General features: G+C 35.7%; 1 protein-coding gene across 1 annotated transcript; it reads left to right on the top strand.

The window, feature by feature from the left end:
- The first annotated feature begins 267 nt into the window (after positions 1–267).
- LOC109497284 (transmembrane protein 138-like) lies at positions 268–15507 on the top strand. The gene is given in 4 exon segments (XM_045052632.1): positions 268–470; positions 511–766; positions 3335–3483; positions 15395–15507. Coding segments are annotated over 4 exon segments (696 nt in total). The 5' UTR covers positions 268–292.
- The last annotated feature ends 5242 nt before the right edge of the window (positions 15508–20749 follow it).

The raw sequence follows: 20749 nt of genomic DNA, 5'->3' as shown, positions 1-20749 counted from the left end.
AGAGGAGTGGGGCCAGCAAAGCAGGGGCCCAAACACAGTGGCAGGACCGGCCACAGAGCCCCAAGCAGGAACCGAGGACCAGCGGGTTACCATTGCCCAGACAGGGCCCGCGCCTACCATCCACTTACGGAATTTAAAACCAGTTTTCCCCAAACCATCATGTGGTTTCCTGACCATCCACCCAGGCAGGGTCTTTGAAGCCTTTGTCTTAGAGCAAGGGAAACAAGCTGATTTTGACTAACGGGTGCTTCCTTCCGTGCTGGGAAGAAAGCCAGGAGCTGTTTTCTGTGGAATGTCACCCAGGCATCCCCAGAGATCAGAGCAAAGCTGCTTATACAGCCTGGTGCTCTCCCTCCAGTTCCTGCTGCTATCATGTGACCTCTTTGTCAGTTCCTTCTCAGAGCCACCCTGACTGGCCCCTGTCGTTTAGCTTTTTTTTTTTTTTTTTTTTTTTTTTTTTTTTTTTTTTTAATTATCCAGGTTATTGCAATCCTTTCCCTCATGTTCTTCCACACTTCATCTTCCAGGCTGGCCTGGCCAACATTCTATGCCCTAACTTCATCCTCACAGCTCTGTTCTTTGCTCTCAGCATCTCCCTTCAGGTCTGGGTCAGGAATTCACCCTGCAAAGACTCCAACCACTTGGTCTGGACAGAGGGACATCAAACATTGTTTGTATTCCAGAGACTAGCAGCAGGGACTCTGGGTGATCCTCGCTTCTCCCAGTACTCTTCATGGCTGCAGGAGGAGTTCACGCAAGTTCAAGGGTGGGAGGGAGGCTGGCTCATGCACAGAAAGCAGCTTAACTTTCCTAGGACAGGCTCAGGCCTCTTCTATTCAGCAGTCATGAAGGAAGCTCTTCCCTCTTGCAAATTAAAGTGCTTCCCAGTAGACTTCAGTGCATAACCCTCCTTGGCTTCCTCCTTCAGTTCTGCCCCTTTTCCTGCCTGCTGGCTACCCCTCTTCCTCACAGAAGGCTGTGCGACTTTATCTTTGGGAAGCTGTCACTTAGCCTAGTACAGGAGGGGCTCCTGGCACCTGCCTTCTTTGCACCAGACACTAATTAATGACTGAACGTTGCAGAGTGACATTTCTAAGCTCGTGACTGATCACACTATAGACAGTTTGATTTTATACCCGAGGCACTTTTTTTCCCCTTTTTATAAGGGAAGAAACGGATTTCTTTTTCCATAGAAAAATAGTTGCTCAATTGAAAAATCAGCATTAGAACACTTAAGTTAAAGTGTTGACGCATAAACTAACACTAATTTCTAAGTCTCGTTTTTTTAAAATGTATTTTTTCTGTTAATAATTTTACAATAACGTAAAGGTAACCAAGTTTGGAGGCTAAAAAATACTCTAGATGTCTTGATTATATATATATATATATATATATATATATATATATATACATACACACATATATACACACACACACACATATATACACACACACGTATATATGCATACACACACACGTATATATGCATATGCATACACACACACACACACACACACACACACACACAAAGTATTTTCCCTAATTTTACTCTCCTAAATTTTATACATTTACAGAAAATTTTTGATGGTTTTAATAAATATCAATATATGTGCGCACACACACACACAAGCATATGTATGAACATATGCTTGCACATGTTTAGGTTATATGAAAAGAACGAACATGTTACTGTATTCATCTCGTTTCTCAAAACAAAGCTTGGGTATAAGTCATAATTCCTGATGGACACTTACTTCCTTGCAATCCCTTTTTCTTATCAGTATATCATTCGTTTCATCACCATGACCTTAGCATATTTATCAGATCCTAGTATCTTTTATAAGTGTACCATTCACCCATCTATCAAGCACCTGTGAAACAAAACCAGATTCAAAATAAATTAATCTGTGTTAATTTCTGTTATTTACTAATATGTTACTAGGTTGGGGTAAATTGGTTTTCTTTGGAAAATAGTTTTGGAAAATGAATTTTAACCCAAATGACAAATGTTTTAATGCTGAAATTTCAGGTATGTGACATGTCAATCAACAAGCATTTTATCTCCTAGTAAAAATATTTATGTATCATGCTAAACAGCAGCTATTTTTGTAGGAGTTTCAAGAATATAAATATCACACACACACACACACACACACACACACACACACACACACACACACACAAAATAATGGCACTAAAAATGTAAGAAATAGCTTTCAAGTCTTCCTAACCTGAGATTCACCCCCTTGCCTTTTTAGAGATAAAAAGACTGCCTCAGAGAAGAGACTGGATTTAAAAGTCTGTTGACTTTTAATGCTGTTGAGCTCAACCAGATTTCTATTTAAAAGTACAAGTCTAAGTGCTGCTACAGGCAGATAATAATCATTTCAAGTAAGCTTAACAATTGAGGTAATTTTCACAAATGTCACTATCATGGGGCCAAATAGACAAAAGTGTGGTTTTCTAGGACTATTTCCATCAAAAATGTAATTCTGTAACGATAGGTAGAAAATATGTGATAGAATTGCTTTGGGTGATATTTTATGAGAAAAACAAAAGAAGGTCACTTCTCTGGTACCCACATTATTTCATTAATTTAGATAAAATTCTCTCTGCCCTGCTATACATTTTTTTGAAGAAAATCTTGGATGGTACATATACTCAGAAAATGGCCCTAAAAGTCATTATTTGCTGAGAAAGAAAAGTTGCATGTTACACTCTACTGTTAAGCTGGATTTAAATTTGAAAAACTAGTGCACTACCGCTGTCTCCATGACCGCCCTGAGCATCTTAGAAGCCTTATTTCACATTTTTATGTTTTATAGATACAGGGAAAATGTTTCTCAACTCAGCTCTGAACAATATTGAAGAGTTTACAATTCTCACTCAACTTTTTTATACTTATACTTGAATAGATTTGTTCATAAAAGTATGTTTTCTTTTGCACGTTCTCAAAATCTAGATTAATGAAACTTGTTACTTTTCCAACGTGGTCTTTTCATTCAATACCGTATTGCAGAGCTGTAGAAAGAATGATGCATTGTCGATGTCGATCACATTCTATTGCATCCATTAATCAGTTTATTTAGCCACGTATGAGTAAACAAATCCACTTTTAGATCAACTAAATATAGAATCATTCCAATACTTCACGCAATTTATCTTACCTCACCATGAGAGATAATGTGGTGAAAAAAGAGCTACAATGATTACTATTTCGTTTTACCACCTTCTCTGATTTACACTTAAATAAGAAATAGTTTTTACTACCGTTAGTACAGCTATTTTTATTTCAGCAGAGTTCAGATATAAATCCTATGCCTATAAATTGTAGGCAGGTAAATCAAGGATTTCATTTGTCTACTGGCCTCAGATTGCAATGCAGTCGTAGAGTTTCCAATAGAAACGCACACTGCATGGGAGCAGAACATGATGATTCAGATCCGATCCAATCAGGCACTATGTTATCACTGGATACTTCAGGTATTATATAGATCAAGAGCTTAAGAATCACTTTTAAGTATAAGGAATATTTAGTATAACGTATTTTATGACTGCTTCACAGATCATACCACTAGGAGAGCATTAAAATGGGTCTGTGTGTGATGAAGCAGCATTTGCCATGAGGGAGAATCTTCTAAAGATCCTTTCTTGGAAACAGTAATCAATTTTATAATGAATTACATTTTAATGTATTTTCAGATAGGGCACTTTACCACATTTTTAGACAACTCTGTAAAATATGCAAGGTAAATATCGTTATCCAAGAAGACGGGTCTTCATATGAAACCAGATCAGATAAATGGAAAGTGAAGCATTTTTAAAAGATACCAGATATTTTATATGTAACTCAGGGTTACTGGAATACACTCATATTCATGTTTTCCATTAGAAAAAAATCAGGTCTGATGTTAGTGCAACATCCGATTTCATTTTAAAGCATGAGTAAGATCAGAACAAGATGGACAAGCCAAATATCCCCCCCTCTGAACCTAGCCTCGACTCTGACGATCTCTGAAAAATTATGCTTCCTAAGACAGACTGAGGACTATATTCAAATAATATTAAATACGCGTTTTAGTGTATACATAGTATCTCTTTAAATATACATACACATTTCTGATGAACAAAAGTCTGGTAAGATATTTAGTACTAAAATTTACTACTAATTACAACAGCAGGGTGATTATAGGTTTTTCTTTTTATAAACATGTGTTACATAAAAAAAGTATTCATTTACAAGTGTTTACTAACACTATTATATAGAAGCAACTGTTTTAGGTTCTGAACGGTGAATAAGATAGTGTCTTTATCATGGAGACTATAACATTAGAATAATTTCTATTTGAAAATAACGTAAATTTGTTATGATGACAATTTTGCAGTATATTGTGCTTGAAAACGGTGATTATTTCTGCATGATGAGAACAAGAATAGTTCTTACTTCTTTTTCTGGTTGTTAAAAATGTCGTAAAATAAAGTAAGACTATTATTACAAAAAAAATCAAAAACTGCCCTAACTCCTTACATCCAACTATTTCAAAATTATGATTTACATTTTTTGTCTCTTCTAATTGTTCTCTCTCTGAGAAAACTCGCATTCTCAAAGTAGATCTTTATTTTATTACATCCCTGTCAACCATGTTGTTTTCTGTTTATCAATGTTAAGTGTCTACACGATTAGTTTTTTTAACTTAAAATTCTGCCTCCTGCTATTTCCAACAAATACTATAATACAGTTACTTTCTTCCTAAAAGTTTAATTTTTCTTTAGTCAGTCACTTCCTTTCAACTTAAATTCTTTTCCTCGCATCTGTTCGCTCCTTGTGAATTTCTCCTTGAATTTCATGGATTTGTGTTCTATTATGAACTGAAACCCATTTTCTAAGCTATCTTCATTGTTAAATTTTTATTTCAAATCTAGTTGGTTAACACACAGTGTAGTATTAGTTTCAGGCATACAACGTAGTTATTCAACACTTCCATACATCACCCTGTGCTCATCATGACAAGTGCACTCCTTAATGCCCATCATCTATTTCACCCATCCCCTGCCTTCTCCCCTCTGGTAACCGTCAGTTTGTTCTCTATAGTTAAGAGTCTGTTTCTTGGTTTCCTTCTTTCTTCTTTTCCCCTTTGTTCCTTTGTTTTGTTTCTCAAATTCCACATGAGTGAAATCCTATGGTATTTGTCTGACTGACTTACTTCACTTAGCATAATACAGTCTAATTTCATGCATGTCCTTGCAAATATCAAGATTTCATTCTTTTTATGGTTGAGCAATATTCCCATTGTATATACACATATTTACACTCACCCCATATTCTTTATCCATTCAGCAGTTGATGGAGACTTGGACTATTTCCATAATTAGTCTATTATAGATAATGCTGCTATAATGCATGTATCCCTTTGAATTAATATTTTTGTATTCTTTGGGAAAATACCTAGTAGTTCAATTCCTGGATCCTAGGGTCATTCTACTTTTAACTTCTTGAGGAAACTCCATACTGTTTTCCAGAGAGGCGGCACCAGTTTGCACTTCTATCAACAGTGCAAGAGGATTCCCCTTTTCCCACATCCTCACCAACCAACACCTGCTGTGTCTTGTGCTGTTAATTTTAGCCATTCTGACACATATGAGGTGATAGTTCATTGTAGTTTTGATTTTTATTTCTTTTTGTATTTCTTGATGATCAGTGATGTTGAGCATCTTTTCATGTGCCTTCTGGCCATCTGCATGTCTTGTTTGGGCGAAGGGCTATTCATGTCTTCTGCCCCTTTTTTAATTGGATTACTCATTTTGTGGGTCTAAGTTGTGTAAGTTCTTTATACATTCTGGATACTAACTCTTTATCATGTTTGTCATGTGCAAACATCTCCCATTTCATAGGTTGTCTTTCAACTTTGTTGATTGTTTCCTTCACGGTGCAGAAGCTCTTTATTTTGATCAAGTGCTGGATAACAACATGCACAAGAATGAAACTGGACCAATTTCTTATACCATACACAAAAATAAACTCCAAGTGGATTACAGACATAATTTGTGAGACATAAAACCATAAAAATCCTGCAGGAGAACACAGTCAGTAACCTGACATCGGCTACAACAACTTCTTTCTAGATATGGCCCCTGAAGCAAGGTAATTAAAAGTGAACCTAAGTTATCTTCTGATTACTGTAGGAGGTATTTTTTTCCTCAAGTATGGCCTGGCATCCTCTTTTCCGAGTGGCATTCCTTCCCATGCCACTGATATTTGTTGTTATTTTTTGTTGACTGTTCTTTTTTCATTTGAATAGTATGTGACCAGGGTATTTTGATTAATACCTACCTGGCAAGATATAAAGATTGTCCACTCAATGACCTCCAATATGCTGACTCATTCTCATTTTTACTCTTATGGCAGGAATGTATGTTTATACCGAATGGTCCAAAGCTTGTCTACAATGTATTTTTTGTGAGTTTCTATTTGACTCAGTTGGGAAGCCTTATTGCCTGATTCTCTAGGAAACATAAACCTGTAATTCTCAGTATACATGTTTCTTAGTCTTTCATTTCCAAGTATTTACCTAAGACAACTATAATTCTTGGGATGCAGTTGAGTCACCCCCAACCGTGGGTATTTTGGCCCAAGTACTGTTATATTGATAGTCACAGTAGCTCCAAGCACGATTAATTTAAGACCAGATGCTCAAGTGCATTTTTAAAATGGTACCATGCTATTAAAAAAAATCACTAAGGAATGCCACTTAAAACCCAGTAATTATTCCAAGACAAATACTCAAAAATCAAGTTATTTTAAGCCGACAGAAAGTAGACATGGGAATATAAACCCAATGTACTAAAATATAAGAGTGTAACAAGCCCCCTGCTCGATGAGATCCATGGTGGATTTAACCTTTAACAGAGCATTGAGAGGAGGAAGTCACCTCCCTAAATGCTGGTCAGAGGGAAAAAGCTAAAATTTGAACATGAAATGACTGTCTGTCTCTTGAGTAGAAGCAGGAGAAGTAAGGGTCATTAGCTGCCAAGGGACAGAATAAAGGCCTGATGGAGAGTAAGGATGTATGTGAAGGAACCAAGAGAAAGCCAACAGGTAGGAGCTTACACAATGCATCAGGCTGTCTATCCTTCAATCCTAAATGGATGATTTGGAAGATGAAATAGTCTCATTTTTATGAGAATCATAACAATTTACATCAGCTTTCTTCATCAAAGTATTTCACATTTTATCAAATATTGTGAAATGTAACAACATATTACTATCCAAAAGAAAGAATACTTTGAGACCCAGAAATGTCCCACTGTTAGAATTACCAGAAATGGATTTTAAGGTAATTATTATAAGCCTGTTACAGAATTTAGACAAGAAAGCCAACAACATGAGGGAATAAAAGATGCTTTTTACTAAAGAGATGGAAATTTTCAAAAGCACTGAATGGAAATTCTAGGATTGAAAAAAAAATCTCACATTTGGCATTGAGATTTTTTGGAAGGGGGGAGGTGACTTTCCAGAAGACTGGAAGCAGCAGACAAAGGATCAATGAATCACAGACACTTCAAACAAAATCTGGAAGAATTTATCTCTAGCAGAACTGCTAAATAAAATCTGTTAAAAATAATTTATTTACGTTTTATTTTTTTAATGTTTATTTATTTTTGAGAGAGAGACAGACAGACAGACAGAACATGAGCAGGGGAGAGCAGAGAAAGAGGGAGACAAAGAATCCAGAGCAGACTCCAGGCTCCTAGTTGTCAGCACAGAGCCCTACACAAGGCTTGAACTCACAAACCATGAGATCACAACCTGAGCCAAAGTTGGACGCTTAACTGACTGAGCCACCCAGGCATCCCTAAAAGAATTTCTTTAGATTAAGAACAAATGATTCCATATAGAAAACTAATTCTGAAGGAATAGAAAATGCCCAGAAGAAAAATATATGGTAAATATAACCTTTAAAAAACAACAACAAAAAACCTCTTCATCAATTAGTAATTAGCCTCTTTTATACTCTTCCAGTCATTGATAGAAGAATTAGGCAAGAAAATAGTAAGTATATATAAGATTGAAGGACTGTACCAAACAATTTGATTTAATTGATATTTATATAACATCATGCCCAATAGTGGTAAAATACACACTTCTCTCAAATGTACCACAAACATTCCATGACAAAAGCCATGTGCTGAGCCATAAAACAAGTCACAAACATTTTGTTAGATACAATTTGTACAGAATTTGTTATGAACTATGGTAATATCAAATCATAAACCACTAACTAATATGTATCAAGAAAATATCCACATGCTTCAAGATTAGAGAATATATCTGTAATAAATCATGGGTCAAAAGAAAAAAACCTCAACAAAAATAACTGATGAAAACACAATTTGTTAAAAGCTTTTTCATGAGCTATTCAATGCTTACATTTATATATAGCATTAAATTCAAGAAAGAAAAAGGAAAAGGGAGTGAAACCAATAATATAAACTTCCACATGAAGAAGCTAGTTCAAGAAAATAAACCCAAAGTCAAAGTTGTCAACATAAAAAAAAAACCCTTCTATATAATTCAATCAATATTAAAAGAGGATCATTATATGCTAATGGCAAAAGAGACAGAAAAGGTACTTGAGAAAATTCAATATACATTCATGATAAAACCTCTCAGCAAATTAGGAATACTAGCAAATTTTCTCAACCTGATAAATTTAGTCTCAAAAACAAAATCAAAACCAAAAACTGTATGTGATATTATAATTAATGGTAAAATACAGACCATCTTACCCCATGATCAGGGAGAATACAAGGTGTTTTATTCTTACCAGGGCAATTCAACACTGTATTGAAGATCATAGCTAGTGCAATAAGGCAGCAGTCCAGAAGACAAATTACACCTAAAATCAGTAGTAGCTAAAAAGTAGGAACCAGAATGACATTCAACAAATAAGTTATTAAGAAGACTGGGTAACAACCACAACAATCAACAATGTAAGGAAAAATAATTGAAGACTCTTCTTCTCATGTCTTCCGTATTAAACACACACACACACACACACACACACACACCTCAAACCCTTAGCAATATCAGTATTATCTAAGATGTTCCAAAATTAAATGTACCAGCCAATCCCTGTTTTCACTGTGCCTCATCTAGTAATAGCAAACTATGGTACATATGTCGTGGTTTCTAGTTTATCTGTAGCTCTTTCTCAGAACTTTCAAAAGAGCTGAAGGTAGGTGATTCAGATTTTTGGCCTCAATTATGACCCTAAAAATAGTTCTTAACCCATTAAATAATGTACTTTGTACTCTCATTAGAATAAATTAAATACTATAATCAAAATCGTTTGATAGTTGAGAGAATAAGGAAACAATTTAAGTCACAGTACAATTAAGTTTGGAAGTGTTTTATAGATTTATACATTATAGCTTTATATGGGATAATCAGATGGTTATTGGTAGCATATAAATATGAACCCCTTCTGATAAAGTTAGTAGCACCATCCTCTTTTATCCACAAAAAAGTGAATGTTTTCCTCTGTTATAACCTTACTGTAATCATTATTTGTTTCCATGCCTCCTCTCCTAGCTCTTTGCTCCCCAGGGATACTCCTAGGGCACTGTCTCCTACTCATCCTCAAAGGGGAGCACAGTTCCTAGCTCAATGTAAAAGTTTTGAATTGAATTAAGTTGAAGTATAAGGACAAAGTAGTCGTCAGTAGTCATCCCTAAATTCTAGATAGAGGACAACTGTTAGGATCAAACACAAGATCCTGGACCAACTAGAAAAGGCACCCATAAAGAGGATTTGGACATCACACTGTTTAAGAAAAACCTTGAAGAACTTTGTAGTAGCCTAATAACACAAAGCAAAAAGCAAACAAAACAGTTTGTTCAGCACAGTGAAGTATTTTAATAGCTACAACAGTAATGTTAACCTTTAATGTGACAACCTATCTGTATACGCATAATTCCATTATGCACTCTGGAGAAACATTTGGAATAAAACTATTGACTTGAATATCTAAACAGATGTCTAAGTCTGCTGTTGAAACGATCATTTCTGAGAAAGTCTGACCATTTTGAGATTGCCTTAAGTCCTCAAGTGCCTTAAAGATCTTCAGGCACTATTACATTTCGGATTATGAGTAATAACAACAACACATTACCTCCTCTTAGAATAGAGCAATGATGCAGTAACTTGTAAATGGAATTAAGTAGCAATGGGGCAGCACTGAAGATTTATGTTAAAGTTTCAGCTAGGGATCAACATTTTATGAAACTAACAGGTAATACATTGCTTCTTAAATTCTACTGAGTCTTAATTTAGTTATTTTTAACCAGAAATATCAGTATTCAAAGCAGAGACTGTGCATTTCCAAAATTTGACATTAATTAGGCTGACGACATTTTTTCACTGACAGATTTGAACTTTTTGGGTAACCATGAAATTAAATTTCATGAATATAAAACAGACTGAAATTATTTCCTTTTCAGAGAATTAATCAATTTTATAATTCCCCTTAAAAGTTTTTAATAATAGCAACTGTCCGTATAACACACTTTTACTAAATAGCATTCTATAATGTAAGAACTCTGAGGTTCTTAATAGGAGATACATATTATGAGTAATTTATAGGTAATGACAGTATCCAAAAAAAATCAATATAGAACACAAGATGGTCTGGGCGCCTGGGTGGCTCAGCAGGTTAAGCATTGGACTTCAGTTCAGGTCACGATCTCAAGGTTCACAGGTTTGAGACTTGCGTTGGACTCTGTGCTGGCAGCTCAGAGCCTGGAGCCTGCTTCGGATTCTGTGTCTCCCTATCTCTGTCCCTACCCCACTCGTGCTCTGTGTCTGTCTCTGTCTCTCTGTCTCTCGCTCTCTTTCTCAAAAATAAACAAATAAAAAAATTAACTATTTCAAAAAAGAACACAAGAAGGGCTATTCTTTACATTCCTTAATCAGGAGAAAAATGCTCATGCATGGAAATACAAGTTTAGCCTTTGCATAGATTAGTACCATTTTAACAGAAGTAAACAAAATTTAATTTTGGTAACAAGAGTCAAAGTTACGTTCATTTGTTCATTGAATAAATAAAAAAAAAACATCTACCGTTGTTCTTAATGCCATAGTGAGTGTGTTAATAGAAAAAAAAAAGTACTTGTCCTCAAATAGATTTTAATCTACATAAGGACATCAGATAACATGTAAATTTTGGAAATGAAAACAAGTGAAAGTGACATCAGGTGTTAGAATATATGGTGCAGAGTGAAGGAAACGCTAGTACTTTCTTTTGATCTTAAATGTCACTTATGATACAAATCAGAAAGCCAGACACAGTGATATTTTCTAAAAATCAAGGGGATGTTTGTGTTTTTTTATGACCACACATAGTCTGGTTTCTGGATGACTTATTGCCTTCTCACACCAATGAAGAATAGGTAAATAATGTCTGTATCTCTTTGAAGAGTGATTTTTTTATTACTTGCATTGCTATTTAATTTACTAATTTAAGTATAAACCAGATAAAATTACGTAGTTAATGCATAATGAATTTCAAACAAGTTAGTGTAATAAAAAATACTAGCTGCATTATCCAAAGGTATAGATCTTTCCTTATCTTTTCTAGGAACTTGAAAATTACTTCTACAAACCTCAGTTTTCTTGACTCTAACACTTAGAGGACACACAGCATATATTTGGTCTAACTCACAACATTTTAAGGATCAGATGCTACAAGTGTGAAAATATTTTTTCAATGACAAAAGATACACAAATATTGAGTAGATTAGAATATTTGTAGAGAAAAAATAGTTCTAATGGGGCCCTGTCTCCCCTACTGTAATATACAACTTCTTTTCTGCCGCAAAACCAACCACATTTATTGGTAACTTACAAAAATAACATTTATTTATTTTTTTTTTTAATCTTTTTTTTTTTTTTTTTTTTTTAATGTTTTATTTATTTTTGGGACAGAGAGAGACAGAGCATGAACGGGGGAGGGGCAGAGAGAGAGGGAGACACAGAATCGGAAACAGGCTCCAGGCTCTGAGCCATCAACCCAGAGCCCGACGCGGGGCTCGAACTCCCGGACCGCGAGATCGTGACCTGGCTGAAGTCGGACGCTCAACCGACTGCGCCACCCAGGCGCCCCTAACATTTATTTTTTTAACCTATGTTATGTGAAGTTTCCTGGATGATTGTAGCTCAGATAGTTGGTTCAATTTTTCTAGGCTCTGTTAATTTGACTGGTTTATAGGAAACTTGAATTGAGATGTCCATTTGAAAATATTCCCTCTGAACTGAATTATTCCATGCAGGTATCTTAGCAATTAATTTTATAAACATGGGCCCTTTAAATTTCTCTTTGCCCAAAACGGTATCTTAAGCAGCAAAATGTTATTCATTTCACTTCTCAAACTCATCTATTATAATTTTATAAAGAAACAGTCACAACTTCTGAGGCTCATTACAGATTTTCTAGAACATTTTATTTTTTTCAGTGAGTTCCCGATTGAAAACAGTTGAACTCCTTTTTGAATTAAACTTCTTGTAGTTCTTAATGAGATGAAATTAATAACATACAACTTGCAGTATTAGCATTCTTTCTCAAACTTGTTCTACCAAAGTAAGTTCACTAGGTATCTTTTCTACCGCCCACTTTAACTAGGCCAACACTTTTCCTTTGCCAAAACAAAATATGGATCACTACTTTTTCGGTCTTCTTTAACAGTAGAATTTATAAGCTCAGGCTACCAACACTCAGACACAAGTTACAATTACCAGAAGCTTAAGAGTGCCCATCACTACTGAACCCGTGGACATTACAACGTTAATAAACAAATATTATTAACAGCTGTATGCCTACAAATTAGGTAACTCAATGAAATAAAAATTCTATGCCAGTCATAATCTAAAGAAACTCACACAAGGAGTTATATCATCTGAATAGATCTCTATTACAACAACCATATCGGGGAGCCTGGGTGGCTCAGTCGGTTAAGCATCAACCTCAGTTCAGGTCATGATCTTGCGGCTTGTGAGTTCGAGCCCTGCGTCAGGCTCTGGGCTGACATCTCAGAACCTGGAGCCTGCTTCTGATTCTGTCTCCTGTCTCTCTGCTCCTCCTATTCACTCTCTCTCTGTCTCTCTCTCAAAAATTAATAAACATTAAAAAAATAAAAAAAAACTTATCAATAATTAACCTTCCAAAATGAAATTACCTGTTGCAGGTGGTTTTAATAGTGAATTCTAACAAACATCTCAGGAATAATGATACAACTCTCTGTAATTTCAAAACATAGATATCTAGCAAACACTTCCTAACTCATTCTGAGGCCAACGTTACTCAAATAACAAAACTGGAAAACAACATGACAAAAAAGGAAAAAAAAAAAAACAAACTACAAACCAATATCCTTCATGAAAACAGATATAAAAACCCACAACAATATATTAGTAAATAAAATTCAACTGTGTATTAAAATAATTGTATACCATGAACAAGTAGAATTGATTCCAGGTACATAAGGCTGGATCAGCATTTTAAAATTAATTACTATAATCCATCACACCAGGCTCAACATGAAAAACCTTATTAATAGGTACGCAAAAAGTAGTTGGAAAAATTCAGTATCACTAATGATTAAAACAACAAACACAAAAATTTCCAACTAGAAACGGAGGGGAAATTAATAAACTTGATTTAAATTTAAAGAAATAAAAAACTAAAAAAAAAAACCACTAATGTATGTAACGGCAAGAAACCAGATACTTTCCCCCTAAGAAGGCAAGAGTATCTTCTTTCCCTACTCCTATCAAACAGTGCACTGGAAGTCCTTGCTAACGCGGTAAGGAACAGAAGTACATAAAATGTATACAAAGTGAGAAGGAAGAAACAATACATATGGCAGATCAAAGCACAGGAGACATTGCTCAATATCCTATGTCATTAGGGAATCGCATATTAAAACAACACAATACCGCTGTGCATCTAGAATGACTCAAACCCAGAACACTGACACCACCAAATGCAGAGGACAATGTGGAGCGTCAGAAATGCTCATTCACAGCTTGCAGGAAAAAATAACGGTAAAGCCACTTTCATTTAGAATACACTTTGGTAGCTTATTATGAAGTTAATCACAGTCTTATCCTATGATCCATCAGTTACACTTGTAAATATTTACCCAAGTGAGCTGAAAACTTATGTTCACACTAAAAGCTGCCCATGAATGTTACACAGCTTCATTCATAATTGTAAAATACTGGAAGCACCCAAGATGTCATGTAATTTGTGAATAGATAAACCGTGGGGCATCCTAACAGAATACCGCTCAGCAATGAAAGGAAACTAACTATCAACTTATGAAAAAACACTGGGAAACCCTAAATATTTATTACTAAGAAGCCTGTCTGAAAAGACTACATACTATCTCATTCCAACTTAGTGACATTCTGGAAAGACAATTATATTAAAACAGTAAAACGATAGGCGTTTGCTGGGATTTAGCGGTAAGTAGAGAGTGAAAGATGCATAGATTAAGCACAGGGATAGATTAGGAAAATGGAGTAAGCATAGATTAGGAAAATATTCTATATGATACTGTAATGATATATACGCAATATTATGCACTTAACAAAACTTTTCCGGAATATTCTACACAAAGAATTAACCCTAATGTAAACTATGTATTTTAGGAAATAATAGCCTATCAGCAATGATTCAATTTTAACAAATGTATCACACTAATGCAAGTTATTAATTATATGGGAAAGTAAATAGAGGAAACTCTGTGGAGGAAGAGGACATACAGAAAACTTGTAGTTTCTGCTTAATTACTCTATAACCCAAAACTAATCTAAAATATAGTATATTAATTAAACAAAACAAAAACAATTTCCAGTCTTAGTTCACCATGTAAGTAACTTAAAAATTCGCGCTGTGTCATAACAAATAAAAAAGCCAAACATTTGGGGCGCCTGGGTGGCTTAGTTGATCATGTGACTCTTGATTTTGGCTCAGGTCATGATCACGATGTTAGTGGGTTTGAGCCCCCTCCTTGGGCTCTGCACTGACAGTGCTGAGCCTGCTTGGGATTCTTTGTCTCCCACTCTCTCTGCCCCTCCCCCACTCGCTGTTTTCTCTCTCTCTCAAAACTAAATAAGCATTAAAAAAAATAGCTGAACAGACTGAAGATCAGAAACTCTTCTTGGATTTAGGAAAGAAGGGAGGACACGGGGCCAACAAACCACTACCCCCACGACTGGAGAGCCAAACAAGCAAACAAGGGAGTTAGGACTTACCTAGTAGAGACTATAGCGGAAACCAGCGTGGAACCAAAACTAGTTAGTTAAACCCGAACTGCAACTGCTGAATTTCCGGAGGGTCAGTGCAGACAAGTCAGAGAGTTAAAACAAATCTGCGGGAGATGAGTCGCAGAACGCCAGGCTCCCAAGATCGACCTCCAGGAACTTCAGCAGGTTCTCCAAATAAATAATGGAAAAAACTACTCCCCCTTGTTTCCGGCAGGGAGAGGGGAAAGTAAATTATTTGAAACTGGCAAATCGTGTTAATTGTTGAGGATGAAATGCTCCGCACATTGGAGCATATTATCCTGCTTCTTCTACTTTAGTGAATGTTTGAAATATTCCACGGAAATTAAAAAAATGATAGAAAGTTAAAAATTTTTTTTTTAAAAAGGAATGAAAAAGTAAATGAATAGCCAGAAACAGCTGCTTTCTTCTTAACACAGCCTACCCTCAGGGGAAACTATTTAACCAGAGTCTAACCGGCTGCAGTGTTATCAGAGACAGCTGACCCGAGGGAAGAAAAATAGCCAAATCCTGCCAGTTCTAATTTTGCACGTGGAAGAAGGGAACTAGCCAAGTCCAGCCCATTCTAGCCATCCTGTAACTAAAATACTAACTAAAAGATTATGAGACCTCACATCATATCTGACTATCAAGAATAAAAGACAAGTCATACCAAAGGGCAAAGAACACCATTTGACCAAGCAGACCAAGCATCCGAACAAGACATAGTAAGGATATTGGAATTATCAGACCAGGAATTTAGAACTATAATTAATATGCTAAAGTTTATAATGGATGAAGCAGACAGCAAGCAAGAAGAACATGGGCAGTGTCAGCAGAGAAATGGAAATCCTAAGAAATTACCCCAAATAAATGTTCGCGATAAAACACACTGTGGTAGAAATGAAAAACACTTTTGATGGGCTTTTTAGTAGACTGGACCCAGCTGAGGAAAAAGTCTCTGCCCTTGAGAACATCTCAATAGGAGCCTCCAAACCTGGAAAAGAAAAAAAAAAAAAAACAACAAACAAAAACCTCAAAACAGACACAATACAATCAGCAGCATTATCATCAACTTAGCTCAGGGCTGCCTACCAACGAATTCTCTAACTTTCAAAACTTTGGTAAAAAAGTTGTCCTCAACATATACAATGGAAAGGAAAGCTATTCAGTTTGTAAATCTTCAAGACGTTGGGTTTTGTTGAAACTAAATACTGAAATGCAATAGATTCATATATGAGTCTTTCTTGTTTTAAAGATGGTTGTGAATTGCAAAAAAGAAAAAGAAAAAAGAAAGAAAATTTGAACTATTGGCAAATGGTGCATATTTACTATAAGTTCATATTTTAAAACAATGTAACTGGAATTCTAGAGAGCCATAAAAAGAATGTGTGTGTGTGGCTTTCTGCTGATAGATAAGGCATGCCAATTTCCTGGTTATGTTTGAAGGATGGGAAAATAACTGAAGAGTTTTGAATTTAGAAGACATATTTATAGTTGAAATTGAAAAATAACTATCGATGAAATTTTCATGGTAACATATAAGCATCTATTTAAAAGAACAGACTATTAGAATGGAATAAAAGAGAAAACCTGTCATATGGAGATTATAATAGATATATTTAGGCAATAATGTTATCAAAATTTTAAAATCAAAGGAATGTAAAAATATATGTTAACCAAATGAAAGGTGAAATGGGCGGGGGCGGGCATTTGTTTATATAATACAAAATAGAACTAAGGCAGAAATCTTGAAATTTACTATTGCTCAATATAATTGTGAAGAGGGGTTAAGCAAATTGTGTATAATTGCATCATATCTCAATAAAACTATTTTTTTAAAGACTTCTTTTTGGCATGATCATTAAAGCAAACAAAGAGGAACATTTCTTGACATCCAGTCATAGGTCAGCAACTGAATACCTTCATTAATGTATCACACCCTTTCCTTTTTCCCCCCATGCTTCCTAAGCATCACTGGACTTATATATATCCAATTTAGAATAAATGGAGAAGGATTTATGGTGCCTTTGAAGAGGGCCAACACATGAGCTGGGATAGACCACTGTCGAGATCCAGTGATTGAGTAGCAACAGTATTTGACCACAACACTATCACTATCATTCTGATTTTCATCCTGTTCTTTATCCACCACCTGAATAGCTGACTCGCCTAAACCATTTTTTCCATTTCTCTTCTTATCATTTTTATTTTTCTATTAGCCATCTTCCTTCTTTTGAATGGCTTCTACCTTTTTCTCATTATTAAACAATACATGGCAGTTATGGTAGCAAGAGGTCGCGTCCTATATGCCTTATCACCTCTCAACATGAGGTTGAAATAAGGTGGCCCAAGCAAGAGGAATTGCCTGTATCATAAAGTATATAGTTGTTTGGACCAGAGCCGTATCAATGTGGTTGGGTCATTTCTTGTCATCATACAACAATCTCGCCTTGCTTGTACATTTCAAGGACTTGAGGGGATATTTCAGTGTTTAAATTAGGTAAGAGAGTCAGGTGATAATCTTTTCACCATAAACTTGCTCACTTCATGCCTTCATTCATTTCAAATTGGTCAATTCAATTACATCTAAATTCTGGGGGATTTTCTGTGTGCTGAACACTGCTGGGATTCTACCTGAACAATCCATTCTGTTCATTTATATCTACCCCGAAATTGTAAGTCTCCTGATCATATAACTAACAAATCTGAGAGAACTAAGACGTACCAGGCAGTACTAATATTTTCAAACAACGCGTCACACTCCTTTGAACTACATTCATAAACCTCCATGGTCACCTTATTGCTGTGTCATAGAGGAGACTATGGCTAATCACTAATGGTCACACCGGAATAAAATCATAAATGATCACTGTAGTTCTCAAATTCCCAACAAAACCTTCCTTGTACAATCACACTTTTTTCAAGTGCTTGTTTCACCTGCTATAATTGACTCATATTTTTGGCAATTCTACTTATACTAAAAATCAATTAAGCACTCACCCAGTAATAGTCCTTCTCACTCTTCTCTCAATCTGCCTTTCCTTATGAATTTATTTTTCCAATTTCACACTTTTCACTCACAGATATTAAACAAACACCAAACAAACAAACCTCCACCACAGAAATTCTGCTGCTGCATACTGAGAGTGGGTCGGCAACTGCCCTGACATCAAAATCTGAGCTCTTTCTTCCATCTTCACTGTCTAACCATCAAGTACCCTTGCCATATTGAGTTGTAGGTCTGGAAGTCAATGCTCTTCACGAGGCCAATCTGTAAGATCTACAAATCATTCAGTAGCGGCAGTGGTCTGGGATTCTGATTGATAACCCAATTCATAAGGCAGAATAGCCTTCACAAAGCATCAAGTTTATTAGCCCTAATGAAGGATAAATATCAGGGAACAATATGCACAGTGGCAAAAGAGCAGTTGTCTTTTGACAACTTGAATTTCAATAACAGCTTCTGAATATTCCCCCAATTCCATATTAAGATTATGGCTGAGATTTGGTATTGGATTTAGTAACACTGAGCTTCATTGATTACTTTGACAAAAAGTCATAGTGTTATCATGGAATATAAGTCTGGTTACAGAGGGTTAATGGGAAATAGAGGAGACATAGGAAGAAACTATAGATAACACTTTCAACGAGATTTGTTATAAAGGCAACAGAGGTATGGCAGAAATTTGAGGCAAAGGTCAAGTCAAAAACAGCTTGGAAATGGAAGCATTTGCTGATGGTAATAAACCAATAGGGAAGGGAAAAGTAAAATACGCAGAAAGAAGAAGGAAGCATTGGTAGAAGGATGTACTTGTGTAGGCAACAAGAAGTGAGTACTGAACACTGCTGGAATCCTCGGAATATTTCCACATTGTTTCCATGTGTCACTAAGCTACCTATTGTCATCTCAGGCTTCAGAAAAGATAATATATATGCCAGCAACTATTTGTTTCATTGCTAGTGTTTTTGGATCCTTTTTGAGTATTTGGTATTATAATTACTTGTTGAAATGCTTTAGGGTGAATTTTAACTCAGACAAACGGGGAAATCTGTTAATCGTGTCTCCATTCCAGTGCATTATGAAGAAATGTTTTCCTATATTTTAATTTCTCAGAGGAAACTAACAAAATCAAAATCAGGGTAAAGGATCCATGCATAGCTGATATTTTTTAGAGCTTTATGCAGGAAAAAAAAATGTAGCTCGCACAACAAGGGCACTCTAATCAATGATTTCTGCTGAACTCTTCACAGAATATTCACTGCAATTCCGGGTGTGTTTAATATGCAGGACGTGGATCCTTTCAGTCAAAGAAGGGGAAACATTTGCAGACAGGAGGAATGCTGCTCTATGTTCTAGTCTGTGGTCCCCAGCATACTGATTCTGTTGACAGAGTTTTATTTCTCCCATTTATTCTTGCCTTTGTTGTTGATACTATTAATATATTTTTTAGGAGCCAAGTATCCAGGGGTAACCAGAGACATGTAGCCCACATCGCTAATACCTAGGATGACAGAGAGATATTACTAGCTGAAAATCTACTCTCTCCGTACAAGGCCAATCAGAAAAAAACAACATGGAAGCCATATTTTTCCTTTTCTACTATTTACTCACCAGCAATCTTGTTCTTTCCCCTAATCATATTTCTTTAAGTCCAAAGCTATTTAAACATAGCCATATTTCCCTTTGCTGAACACTCAAATTTGGCCTTTTTTGTTTTGATGCCCTTATAATATAGGAATAAATAAAGGACTGAGAGTTATATTGATTTTAATTGAGAGCATTAACAATCTGGCCACAGCTACCAGCATATGGTATTTAAGGGAAGGGTTTTTACTCCCGCATTATTTTCTTTTACTTTCCCTTCACCTAGCATAAATTTGATTGCAAATGGCTACAGCAAAATGAGTGTGACCCAATTTGAAACATGACTTTCAAGCAACTTTGACTTACTCAGCACTCTTATATTCCTAGGGATTTAGATAATACTTTCCAACATGTTATTTTCCTCTCATATTAGCAAAATCCCTAATCTAATTCCAATATATAATTACCATCCTTTCAAGATACAATCTTGTTTTTCAAATAAAACTGAAATAAATTACGGTTTGAAATGTATCTGTCAAAATGAAATTCTGCCAAAAATGGAATGTTCTGTAATCCATATGATTAGTATGGTTTTGCCATTTCTTTTCCATTTGGCTCATTTTATAGATGATACCGGGAGGCTCAGGCAAGCTAATTAATCTCAGGTCACCTAGGTTATGTAGCATGCTGTCATATTAGTGCTTCTGCACAGCTACCAGGGAAAGGCAGCACGACAAAAAAAAAAAAAATGCCATGGGACATGAGGTCTTCTAAATGACCCCGCTGTCATTTTTCAAACTGCTGCCAAACGTCTTCTTCAGAGCAGCTGTAAATGTCAA

This window comes from Felis catus, chromosome A2 (assembly GCF_018350175.1).
Source record: "Felis catus isolate Fca126 chromosome A2, F.catus_Fca126_mat1.0, whole genome shotgun sequence".
Taxonomy (NCBI): domain Eukaryota; kingdom Metazoa; phylum Chordata; class Mammalia; order Carnivora; family Felidae; genus Felis; species Felis catus.
The sequence above is the reverse complement of the archived record's forward strand: the minus strand, read 5'-3'. Positions and strand labels throughout refer to the sequence as shown.